At 40.1% G+C, this 12,650-nt stretch overlaps 1 protein-coding gene across 1 annotated transcript in view; it reads right to left on the bottom strand.

Moving 5' to 3' along the window:
• LOC135208165 (ATP-binding cassette sub-family C member 12-like) overlaps positions 1-12,263 on the bottom strand; it is a 58,319-nt gene extending 46,056 nt beyond the window's left edge. Inside the window, exons 1-3 of the mRNA XM_064240302.1 lie at positions 12,046-12,263; positions 6,770-6,820; positions 2,951-3,077 (exon numbers count right to left, since the gene is read on the bottom strand). Of these exons, the coding sequence (XP_064096372.1) occupies positions 2,951-3,077; positions 6,770-6,820; positions 12,046-12,263 (396 nt within the window). The remainder of the gene's footprint in view (positions 1-2,950; positions 3,078-6,769; positions 6,821-12,045) is intronic.
• Positions 12,264-12,650: the final 387 nt, after the last annotated feature.

Genomic DNA, 12,650 nt, shown 5'->3' with positions numbered 1-12,650 from the left:
CATAAAGTGGCTTACAGGATTACCTGCCTATTTCAACACCTCGATGCGAGAATTTTGGACCTAATATCATTGTCTCAAGATATAACGTGATCCGGGTCCAACCCCACCCCTCAGGGGAACTTACTGACACCCTAAGCAGGGTCACTTCCACCGTAATTGACAGCCAACCTCCTAAGGCGAGTGACTGCCCACACCCCCTGGCTAACCCTCCATCCCCCCAAATGATCTGCGCTGTCATTTCCCATCTTTGTAAGTAGCCATGGATGCATTAGATATAATCTCTTGGAATATTTTTGGCTTCAAGCGGAACATTCCTCTTCTAAACATATTCTGCAAAAACTTCAAAGGCATCATTGCATTGCAAGAAACGCTCCTCTGGCCACATGACCTTGTCATTTGCGATTATATACATGAAAAGTTCAGAACCTTCTCGACTTCATTGATACAAGATACAGATCAAATCATAGCCGGTCACCCGAAAGGGGGCCTTTCTTTCCTGTGGCACAAATCGTTAGACATGTTAAATGTGATGACATACAGGAGTGACAGATTGTTGGGGCTTCAAGTGACAGTATGGAACTCTAAAATCCTAATAATTAATGTTTATATGCCCTGGGAAAATAACAATAATTTTGATCAATACTGCATGACTCTAGGTGAGTTATACAGTATTATTCACGATTCTCCTGCTGGTCATATTTGTATAATCGGGGACCTTAATTCTCACCCCACAAAACAAATATTATAATTAACTTACTCGCTCCTGTCAAAATCATGCTCTCCAAATTAGCGATGTAATGCTCCTCCCTCCCTCCTCCTTTTCATATGTACCTAATAGAGTGGACGCAATTACAACCTCCTGGCTGGACCATTGCATCACATCCCCACAACTTCATGATTCTATTATGACCTGCAATATTCCCTACGACCTTGCATCGTGCTATGATCACATCCCATTACAGGTGTCATTCAGTACCCAGTCCCTCCCTACCATGAATCCCCTAACTGACTGCTCACCAGCGGTAAACTGGGATTTTAAAAACCAACAGAAAATCAGATACTTTAGGGCGACCACGGAAACCAGGTTGTGGTCAATAGTTCAACCGGCAGATGCCTTACTTTGTACTAACACAAATTGTAGAAATGACCACCACAGGAGGGATCTGAATGAATTCTATTCGAACGTAATCTCCACTATGCTTGCTTTGGGCAGGGCTGCCTTTAGATTTCGTCAAGGTAATTCTCATAATATACTGGATGGAATGACTTGGTTAAAGGTCTGTATACATACCCACGAGAAATGTTTTTACTAAGGAGGAAAAATGGTAGCCCGAGGGAAGGACATTGCACCACTAATGAGACAGGCAAGAGTGCAGTTCAAACTTGCTCTTAAACACTGCAGATTAAATTAAAAACAACGAAGACCCAATGCAATGTCTAGAAACTTAGAATCCAGTAGTATGTGGGGCGATCACTTCAACAATGTACTGAATTACATAAATGATCATGACTCCCGAAGGGATGTAGATAACCTCCCTACTGATAACATTCAATTTCATTTTGCAGATCGTATTACACCAAGTAACATCAGCGATCCCATAAACAGCCTACCTAATAATAAATCACCCAACTGCGATGGTCTTCCTGCAGAGGCTTTCAAATTCTGCCATCCGATAATTTACATTTTGCTAGCTGCCCTATTCAATGTGTGCATAATTCACCAGTTTCTTCCAGTCTCCCTACTCTTAGTTCACTTGATACCATCAATCAAAAACACGCTAAAAGATGCAGCTGACCCTGGCAATTACCAGCCGATTGCAATCACAACGATCGCATCGAAGATACTTGAGTCAGTCCTTCTAGTGAGACTTCTCCCCTTTCTGCACACCACTGACAACCAGTTTAGATTTAAAGCAAACCACTCAACCGACACCTGCATCTACATACTGAAAGAATTGCTGAACTATTACCTATCATCAGCCTCTCCTGTTTTCCTTTGTTTTGTAGATGTGAAAAAAGCATTTGACAGAGTAAACTACCTGAAGCTCCTCCTGAAGTTGCATAAAAGAGGCACACCTCTACATTTAATTGGCATTTTATATTGCTGGTTCTCCACACAGCAATTTTGTGTCAAATGGGGTAATGTCTTATCGTACACCTTCGGCTCCCAAAACGGGCTTCGGCAAGGGTCATTCTTTCACCATACCTGTTCAATATGTACACAGATGCCTTGAATGTCAAACTGAACTCACTCCCAATCAGATGCACTGTCAATGAAACAACGATAAACGACATCTGTTACGCCGGCGATATGGTTCTGATTTTCCCATCAGAGCAAGGTCTCCAACAACTCATCGACGCTTGCTGCCAATATGCTGAGGAATTTGATATCCTATACAACGAAAGCAAGACCCAGTGCATTGAAATTGCTTAAGAATATTGCAGAATCACAAATTTTCCTGGGAAATCATCAGCTGCAATTCGTGCACGAATTTCCATTCTTGGGTCACATTATCACAGACAACCTAAAAGATACGGCAGACATTGAATAGAGGCGTCGTAAATTATGTGCAACTGGCAACATGATTACAAGGAGGTTTGCCTTCTGTCACAGAGACGTGAAACTGCTGCTCTTCTGCTCGTATTGCTACAGTATTTATGGGTGTTCCCTCTGGACGAACTATACCCTAGAGACCATGAGACGTATCACTGTTGTACACAATGACATTTTGAGACGCCTCACAAACACTCTTCGCTACCACTTACCTGAAAAAAGTGGGATGCCATGTTTTTAAAAACTAACCAAATTACCTACAATTTAATTTGCAGAACTCTACAAACCTAACCTAAACTAACCTAACCCAACCCAACCTAACCTAACATAGGTGCAGGGCAAAAAAAACCTGGGCTGGTGCAATATTAGTATAGTACATCTTGGGAATTTGCATACCGGAAGCGACCACAGATCCTCGTCCCGCAACTTCCTCTTGTAAGCCTTCCACATGAGTGATGTCATCCAGTGAACGCTGACGAAGTTGAAAAATCCTACACGTTTTGTTGGCAAGACGTCCCTTTCCCTGGAGAAGAAGCAAACAATGTTTCGTATAACTAAATGCTCCACTGTCATGCCATCGCTGTCATACTGCAGACACGTTCATGGGGTTTGAACTGAACTGAATTGAATGCAGAATTTAGGATAAAGAGCAGAAACAGAAGTTAACAGTAAAAGTTTAAAAGGTGTAACAGGAAGAAAACCTCAAAGCAGTTGCACTGTGAAACAATCGTTAGGAGAGAGGGGAAAGTCAGATGGAAGGAAGAGAATATGAAGGGAGATACAGTAAAAGGAATGAGTGGGGGTTGCAGCTAGGGTCCGAAGGGATGCTGCAGAGAACCTTATGTAATGCCTACAGGGCACTGCGTGAGGTCAACTGACGGTACCACCTTCCTAAGGGATCATTATTGTTTGTTTGCTTTACTCGTCTCCAAGCAGCTATGTGGAGGCTATTACATGTCATAGACATATGACTACTAGAGTACTTTCCCACTTGAATAATGTGTGGGTTCTTCAAATGTGGATTAAGCGGAGAAGTCGTGAAAAGCGTTCTGCTATCTGTTAACCACTCCTAATTTGGTGGCATTCATTTTGGAAAATGATTTTATTTGTAGCCTTTAGATATCCTGCTCTTCACAGGCTGAATATGACGTGCCATAGGTCATTTACTTGTTCAGTGACATCACAGCATCAAGGGGAAAAGACAATGAAGGTCAATAAAACAAGAAATGATTCAGGAAAAGGCAATGGGTGACAGTAAAACAGGAAATGATCCAGGAAAAGACAATGAAGGACACTAAAACAGGAAAAGATTCAGGAAAGTATAATGGAGGACAATAAAACAGGAAATGATTCAGGAAGAAATGACATTGGAGGACAATAAAAGAGGAAATGATTCAGGAAAAGGCAATGGAGGACAATAAGACAAGAAATGATTCAGGAGGAAAAGACAATGGAGGACAATAAAATAGGAAGATTCAGGAAAGTATAATGGAGGGGAATAAAACCGGAAATGATTCAGGAAGAAAAGACAACGAAGGACAATAAAGCAGGAAGTGATTAAGGAAAAGACAATGGAAGACAATAAAACAGGAAATGATTCAGGAAAGGATAATAGAGGACATTAAAACAGAGAATGAATCAGGAAAAAAAGACGGAGGACAATAAAACAGGAAATAATTCAGGAAAAGGCAATGAATGACAATAAGACAGGAAATAATCAAAAGTAAACAAGTATTCATCTAAATTCAGAAGTTAATGAGAAGGAAAACCGGGCGACTCTTTCCAGGCCAGATCTGCAAAAAGTGAGGGAGAGAAGTGGTATAAAAGACCAAGTGCTAACCTCAGTCTAAGTCTTAGAAAAAGTTTGGAGTGTCAGGATATGAGGACTCAAAGAGATGTTCCAAAGTTTGGGCATCATGAGATTAGGTAGCCTAACCTGTGTCACGCTAACTTAAAAGCAGTGCTAATTAGGGGAGAATAATAATCTTAGTAATAACTATAATATGAGAGCAGTGTAAAGCATAATTTGCTCTGCGTAAATTATTTAAATCAGGACAGCATCAATACTGCATCATTATGAAATGTATGCAATCATATCAAAAGCAATAAAGCTTCCTCAATCTAATTTCAAAATTGATGATAATCTGTAACATATATAGGGATAGTATCTGTATGGCTGTAAGTTTGTTTAACTCATACTAAAGTATAAATGTGAAATAGAACAAGGCGTGATCCGATCTCCAGCTTGCTCGGGCCACGTGCAAGATTTTCCCTCCCGGAGAAGTGGAGTGGATGGAAGCTGAACTCTGCAGCATAGACCAGAAAACTGAAACACATGACAATACACAAAGCACTACACAGAAGAGCAAATACAGACGAACTATACATAACACGAAAGGAAGGAGGGAGAGGTCTACTAAGCAAAGAGGACTGCGTCAACATCCAACATCGAGAGCAGAGCACTGGGGCAATCAATATCTGAAGACCAGTGAAGACGAGTGGTTAAGTAGTGCATGGGAAGAGGGACTGATAAAAGTAGACAAAGACCCAGAAACATAAACACATGAGAAAGAAAAACAGAACAGAGGACAGGCACAACAAACCAATGCACGGACAGTATACATGGGGCAGATTAAAGAACTGGCCAGCAACAAACCATGGCAATGTCTATAGAGGGGAGAGCTCAAGAAGGAAACAGAAGGAATGCTAACAGCGGCACAAGATCAGGCCCTAAGAACCAGATATGCCCAAAGAACAATAGATGGAAACAACATCTCAACCATATGCAGGAAGTGCAATATGAAAAACGATGCCATAAACCACATAGTAAGAAAATGTCCGGCACTTGCACAGAACCAGTACAAATAGAGGCATGATTCAGTAGCAAAAGCCCTCCACTGGAGCCTGTGCTAGAAACACCAGCTAGCTTGCAGTAATAAGTGGTATGAACACCAACCTGAGGGAGTGATAGAAAACGATCAGGCAAAGATCCTCTGGGACAATGGAATCGTGCCTGTAGACCAGACATGACGTTGATTGACAAAGTCAAGAAGATTGAATCACTTATTGATGTCGCAGGACCATGGGACACCAGAGTAAATGAGAAAGAAAAAATTAATAAGTATCCACACTCGAAAATAGAAATAAGGATATAGGATATACCAATGGAAATTGTATCCATAATCATAGGAACACTAGGCACGATCCCAAGATCCCTGAAAATGAACCTGGAAAATCTAGATGCCGAAGTGGCTCTAGAACTCATGCAGAAGTGAGAAAAGTGATGGACTCCTAAGGAAGCAGGATGCAATCCTGGAACCTTGCGCTATAAATACCACTCAGTCGAACAGGATGACTGAGATAGACAATAATGATAATAATATTATGTCAAAGTTACATGTTTCGTAAATATGGTTAAATTAACTACGACAAAATTAATATCAGATATACTGTTATTGCACAATAAAAGAAAGAAAGACATAAGTGAATTTTTAACCTTCCTTGCAGACAAACTCTAGTACAATCTTTGAGTGAATATTGTCTGTAAGTGCAGCACACACGCAAATACCTATATGCATACACATACATACATACATACACACACACATATATATATAGATATTATATATATATATATATATATATACACATACACACACACACACACACAATATATATAGATATATATATATATATATATATACATATCTTATCTACATATATATATATATATATATATATATATATATATATATATATATAATATTCTATATATTATATATATATATATATAGAGATATATATATATATATATATCTATACTACGTGCGTGTGTGTTCATTTTTATAAAATCAAAGTAATAATTAACTTGCACTGATGAAAGTCGCAGTAAAATGGGTCTAATTTATTTAATCATAAAGCTCATTGGTTCTTACAAAAGGTTCATGTAAAACTCTGATCTTTGCCTGTTACGTTTCTGATTATCACCTTTTCCATCGTCATATTTCCATGTCGCTTTAATGCAATTTTCTTTATTTCTAGTGGTAGTTTTCAGCCTACGTGGTTCAGTTTCATTCACACACATCAGGTATTAAAAGGTTAGCGCGGGGCGTAACCAGCTCCATGATGAAAAGCTTTTACATATTGCAATGGGCACTGGCTCCATGAGTATCCGGATCTGCTGAATACGAAAGTAACAAAAAGCGGATCACTTACCCTTCACACGTTGCATCTGGCAAGAACTTCTTCAAAGGCGTCTTTTCATCTCTGCAAGGAAGAGAGAACGCTGCTCTTATTATGGACTACGAACTTAGGATACTTAGAAATGAAATGAATGAATGCTTACGCATGCTTCACACTAAACCTCATTCGGTGTTTCAACGACTTCAGCAGCTGATGATAATAATTGGAAAGACAAATCATTTTGGATCGGGACCAACTTGTTCACAGAGGACGCGAACCCAGTCTCAGAGCCGCGGAACTCTAATACGTTCTGGAATGAGTTTGTCATGACAAAAGAAGGAATTCAAGTATCCAGATCGTCTAATAAGTCCTGCCCTATTGTGCTCATTTTATTCACTTTCCTGTTTCTCACATTTACAATATATTGCCTGGACAGCTAATTGTAAAAATCACGAGTTGCAGTAGCACCCGGTAAGACGTGACCCATACACAAGTTGCACAAGATAACGTTTACTGGGCATTATCTCTCTCTCTCTCTCTCTCTCTCTCTCTCTCTCTCTCTCTCTCTATATATATATATATATATATATATATATATATTATATATATATATATATATATATATATATATAGATAGATATATATATATATATATATATATATATATATATATATATATATATATATATATATATATATATATATATATTCCTCACCATACGAATTTTTCCCGCTTACAGGGGAAAGCATGAGATGGGTCTCAGCAAGCATTCATCTGACCAAGGAGCTGGGGACGCCGCCGCCATGTCCCCAGATGGCGCTGGTTCTACAAACTCCGGCGAAGGATCTTTGCATCCGAGTACACAGGAGTTGCAGTCATTTTGATCGCGCATTTTCTGGTGTTGTATATGCGACCTCCTTCTCATTCAAGCAACTTATACACGAGGTGTAATGTTTTATATATCTACCAAAACCGACGTTCTTTTATTGTTTTCGACTTTGTTTAGAGCCAGAATATACATTTTTTAATGATAGTTCTTCGATTTTTATTTTTAAACCAAACCAGATCATGCTTCAATTGTGTCTACGTCTCCGGCTTTATAATGCAAGTAACTGGGATTATGTCTCTGGCGAAATCTTCTTCGACAGTAAACGAATAACCTTCGATTCAAAATCACACAGGATTAGAATGAAATGATATTCAGAAGATAAACAAACTAAGCACACACTAAGCACTTGCCTCTCGTCTTTCTTGTTGTCTTTTGAGACTCCCTCAAACGCGAAACCGGCCATTGCTCGGCCAGTTTGGTGCCTTTCGACGAAAGCCTCCGGCTGAATGTAGCAGTCTCTGGAGGTTCGGACACCACGCAAAATGTCTGACCCGAACCCGCAGCAGCAGCAGCAGCAGCGCAGCAGCAACGAGTCGATTCAAATCCGTTTATATATAGAGGGAACTCGCCCTTACGTCACAGAGATCGCCAGTTGACGGTTACCGTCTTTTGACGGAAACGTGGGTTGGTGATTATTCCACAGTTCAGTTTTCTCTTGATGCCAGATAATGATGACTTCTGACTTGCACTGAGAGACTTAGCACCCCGAAGACGAAGCTGCTCAGATCAATGTGAACTATGAACCTTATCCTGCGGATAAGAACTGTGAGGACATCATCACCTCTCCCTAATATTTGATTCTTTCTACGATGGCAGCAGAAAAATGGTCTCGATCTAAGCAACTGCAATATAGTCTGTGATGAGCATGGAATTATATATACTAATAAAATGCATAATAATATAATAATTGGCGTCATTATAATACTCATACAGGCTTTCGGAAGTATCTCGAACGCTTACTACATTCAATAACTTTACAAAAATTGCTTATTTTTCCTCGCCCTGTCCACGTTTATTCAAATAGTGATATTGCCCGTTGAGTTGTGCTGCATTCATACAGGTACTCACGGATGGACGATTTAAATCCTTTCATCCTTTGGAGGATGAGGCCATCTCAGGCAATCAGCGAGGTGCAGAGAAGCGCCCACTTCTGCGCTTAGGTTGGCTGAGATGATTGCCTCGTTAGACTCGAGAAGCCGAGCAGTTAATAGACGACAGTTCTCGGCTTGTTTCGCATAATGGTGCCAGGAAATTGCGCAATTTCTGGGAATGATGTGCAATTTTAATAAATGCATTCATGTAATGCCCAGGAGTTTATCCAAAGGTAAATTTGACAGTCACCAGTAGTACTCATTTTTTCAACAGGTAAAGCGTCGTGGATTCAAGATTATTATTCTTAAGGATAATAATAATAATAATAATAATAATAATAATAATAATAATAATAATAATAATAATAATAATAATAGTAATAATAATAGAACACAAGGCACGATCCCAAGATCCCTTAAAAGGAATCTGGAAAAAGTAGAGCCTGAAGTAGCACCAGGATTCATGCTGAAGAGTGTGATCCTAGAAACGGCGCACATTAAAAGAAAAGTGATGGACTCCTAAGGAGGCAGGATGCAACCCGGAACCCCACACTATAAATACCACCCAGTCGAATTGGAGGACTGTGATAGAAAAAAAAAATAATAATAACAAGAAGAAGAAAAAGAAGAAGAAGAAGAAGAGGTGACTGAAAGTTAATTGAATATTGGGAAAGAATAAGGCAAAAACCTTGGCTCCATATTTGACGTTACTCACGAAGAGATCAAGTTTGGAGGACACGCGCTCAGCTGCCGCGCCTTGGTTTCCAGTGCATTCCAGGCATCCTGTGGCTGTCCCTTTTATCCAGGTATGACTGAGCTGTCTGACTCCTTTAACCAGGCCTTACTGTACTGCCTGTCCGTCCGTCCCTTTCGACCAGGTATTATTGTTGTGACTGTCCTCTTTTTTACAGGTACTACAGTTCGGTCTATCCCATTTATCCAGGTACTGTCTGTTATTTATCCTATGCCTGACATAAATGAGCAATAAATACAAGGGAATGAATCCCAAAAATAATGCAAAATAATAATAGAACTGGCATAAATGAGCAATAAACACAAGCGAATAAGTCATAACAATAATGTACAGGTTTCATCTTCTGAATAATAATAATAATAATAATAATAATAATAATAATAATAATAATAATAATAATAATAATAATAATAATAATAATACTTTATTCAAAGTAATGGCTACTTCAGCAGTGTTACACTTGTAGAGATTCTTCTCTATTCTCCGAATAGCGGATGCCCGTCTGTTACGCCTGCTAGAGATGGTTCTCATCCAGCAAATAAAACCAACACTGAATACGATGCAGGAAAAATTTCTCCTCCCCACGAGTATGAGAAGACCTGCCACCAACAAAGACACCACCGACCACAACAACTCTACGGAAGACAATGCCCCTGAACGAGATACTCCTGCAGGCAACGACGATCATATTAGCCATGACGTAACGCAACGTCCAACAACGTTGCACACAGCTCAGGAGGTCTAGATGGCTGCAGAGCCTGCAGCTTCGCAACCATTGACTCGGCAAAAGTAGCTAGAGATCTGGCTCAAGCCACCAATGAAAACGAAGACTTACCACTACTAGCCAATGGGAGATCAGGAGATCAGCATGGGGCAGACACCCTGCTGACGCCCCCAAATATAAGGAGGACGGACACCACACCAAAAGCAGTCCACCACGTCGAGAGTGAACTTCTATCACCAGAAATACACATCTCTGACCCCTCAATGGAATGCCCGAGAACTGAAGTCGTGACCACCGGGGTGGCAGGCCATGACTAAACCGACCAAGCCACTGAGGTGCTAATAGCATAACTAATGCCGTGAGTGTATCCATGCCAAAAAAGAAATACCCACCTGCAAACACAAAACCACAAAGATGCCTGGTATACTATAACTTTCGAATAAGGGAAATGAATAGAAAAGTATATCAAGTGCAAAAACTCTTCAGAAGACACAGCTGCTGGCAGTACGCACTCAAGTCTCAACTCATGCTGTCCAGATATCTGAAGAGACCTGGTACAAATGGAGTGGACAGGTACACCATCTTACACCCATTGCAATTATTTAAAAGATTGACTGGGAAATTCTTGGAAGAGAAAGTGCAGGTGGCATCCTGCAGGGTTGGTTAAATGCTTTGGATCTGAGAAAGGGATGATGGGCATTGAAGTCTTCTGTAATAAGGGTATTTTCTCTAGAGGCTGCATTAAAAAGTGCATCTGCCTCCAAATCAGTGTTTGGTGATCTGTATAAGTTGTGTATTACAAGTGTTGTGCCTTCTAAAATAATGCTCAATGTTTGAACACCTGGTCCACAGTCAATGTTTGTAATTTGGGAGGCAGGAATACTGTTTTTAATGAGTGTCAGTAGCCCTCTTGAGTTGCCTGTATGTGGTGTCCGATATACAGTGTAGCCTTTGAAGAAAAAGGATGTATTTTCTCAAAGAAGTGTTTCTTGTAGAACAATTATATCATGGTTTCCTAGGGGTGTTTGCGACTGCAACAGGGGAAATTTGGGCCGAACTCCATTTATGTTTCATTAAAGTATTTTCAATGGATCTCTGACGTTGTTCAGCAGAATGTTCTGGTATGTGTCAGAGCTGGTGGTAGACTTGGAGTCACTGTGTGGGCTCATGAATTTGCCCACATCAACAGTGATTCTTGTATCTTCTGGATGGCTATACTAATTGCAGTAGGGTCAAAGGCTTGATTTTATGTAGACATCATTTACATGAGAGTGTGGAACAGTTACACGATTTGATTAAGGGCAAAGGTCAGGTTATTCCACAGATTTCAAAACTGGCACACTGTTCTTGGTGGTGACCAAACCAATGACACCTAAAACACTGCAAAGCTTCAGGTGTAAAATATTATGCAGGGAAGGTTCCCAAGATACCTAAATTTATACATAGGGGGATGGGTTCTTTGAAGGTGCACAAAACTTTTTGTTTGGGTTGAGGTTGCTTGGTCTTGGTGCTGATATACCTTTCACCACATAGAATGGGAGGATGGTTCAGAAGGGGTATTATTTCCAGGCTGACAGGAAATAATACCAGGATCAAGCATGGTTAGGTTAGTGTTGCTTTTTTAAGAAATCTGCAGTTTCTTGATTTTTTGTGGGTGATAGTAAAATCCCCTTCAAGGTTGGGTCTAGCTGTCATTAGAAGGGTGAGGTTGTCAGTTTCTAAGGCAGCAATTTTAGCTTAGGACATTCCAGACACTAATACCCTGTATTTGGGAAAGGGATTAGCCTGTGGCTTAATGGAACTTTTCAAAGGGTTGTTGGTGTTTGATGAAGCACTATTGCTTAACTTACTGGCATTCTTCTTCTTCTTTTTTTTTTTTTTTTTTTTGGACTAGTGTCTGCAATCCTCCTTCATCGGAGGTGAAAGGGTCAGGGTTTGCTCCATGATCAGGTGCAAGGTTTGCAGAGGAAGGATTTTCAGAGGCAGAATTAATAGAGGCAGGGTTGTTGTCGTTCATGTTAACATCCAAAGTGGGGTTGAGGTCGCAGTCTGAGTCATCAGAGTCCATGATTTTCCTTCTGGCAGATTCAGGGGCATTGGGCAGGTCAAGGAAAGAGTGGAATCCGGTTCTCTTCCCAGCAAGATTAGATGTTTACAAAAACCTCCTGTATGGAAGAGACAAAAAAGAAAAGATAACACACACACATGCACAAAAAAAATACAATCCACTCAATAATCACAATAAAATGTCACTGTTCCCTTGAAAAAGTTGCACAAAAAAGCACTTGACACAAATCACTACTGTATTTCTCCCATGTAAATGTCAGAGAAATATTGTGAAAATAACAGTCACTGTCTGTAAAGCATACGATCGCACTATCAGAGGTAGGAGAGCACTAGCAAACTCCGCAAGAATAAAAAATGGATCGATCCTGATCCCAATCTGCTTTTGTAC

This window comes from Macrobrachium nipponense, chromosome 35, assembly GCF_015104395.2.
Source record: "Macrobrachium nipponense isolate FS-2020 chromosome 35, ASM1510439v2, whole genome shotgun sequence".
NCBI lineage: Eukaryota > Metazoa > Arthropoda > Malacostraca > Decapoda > Palaemonidae > Macrobrachium > Macrobrachium nipponense.
This window is presented reverse-complemented; position numbering and strand designations above follow the sequence as displayed.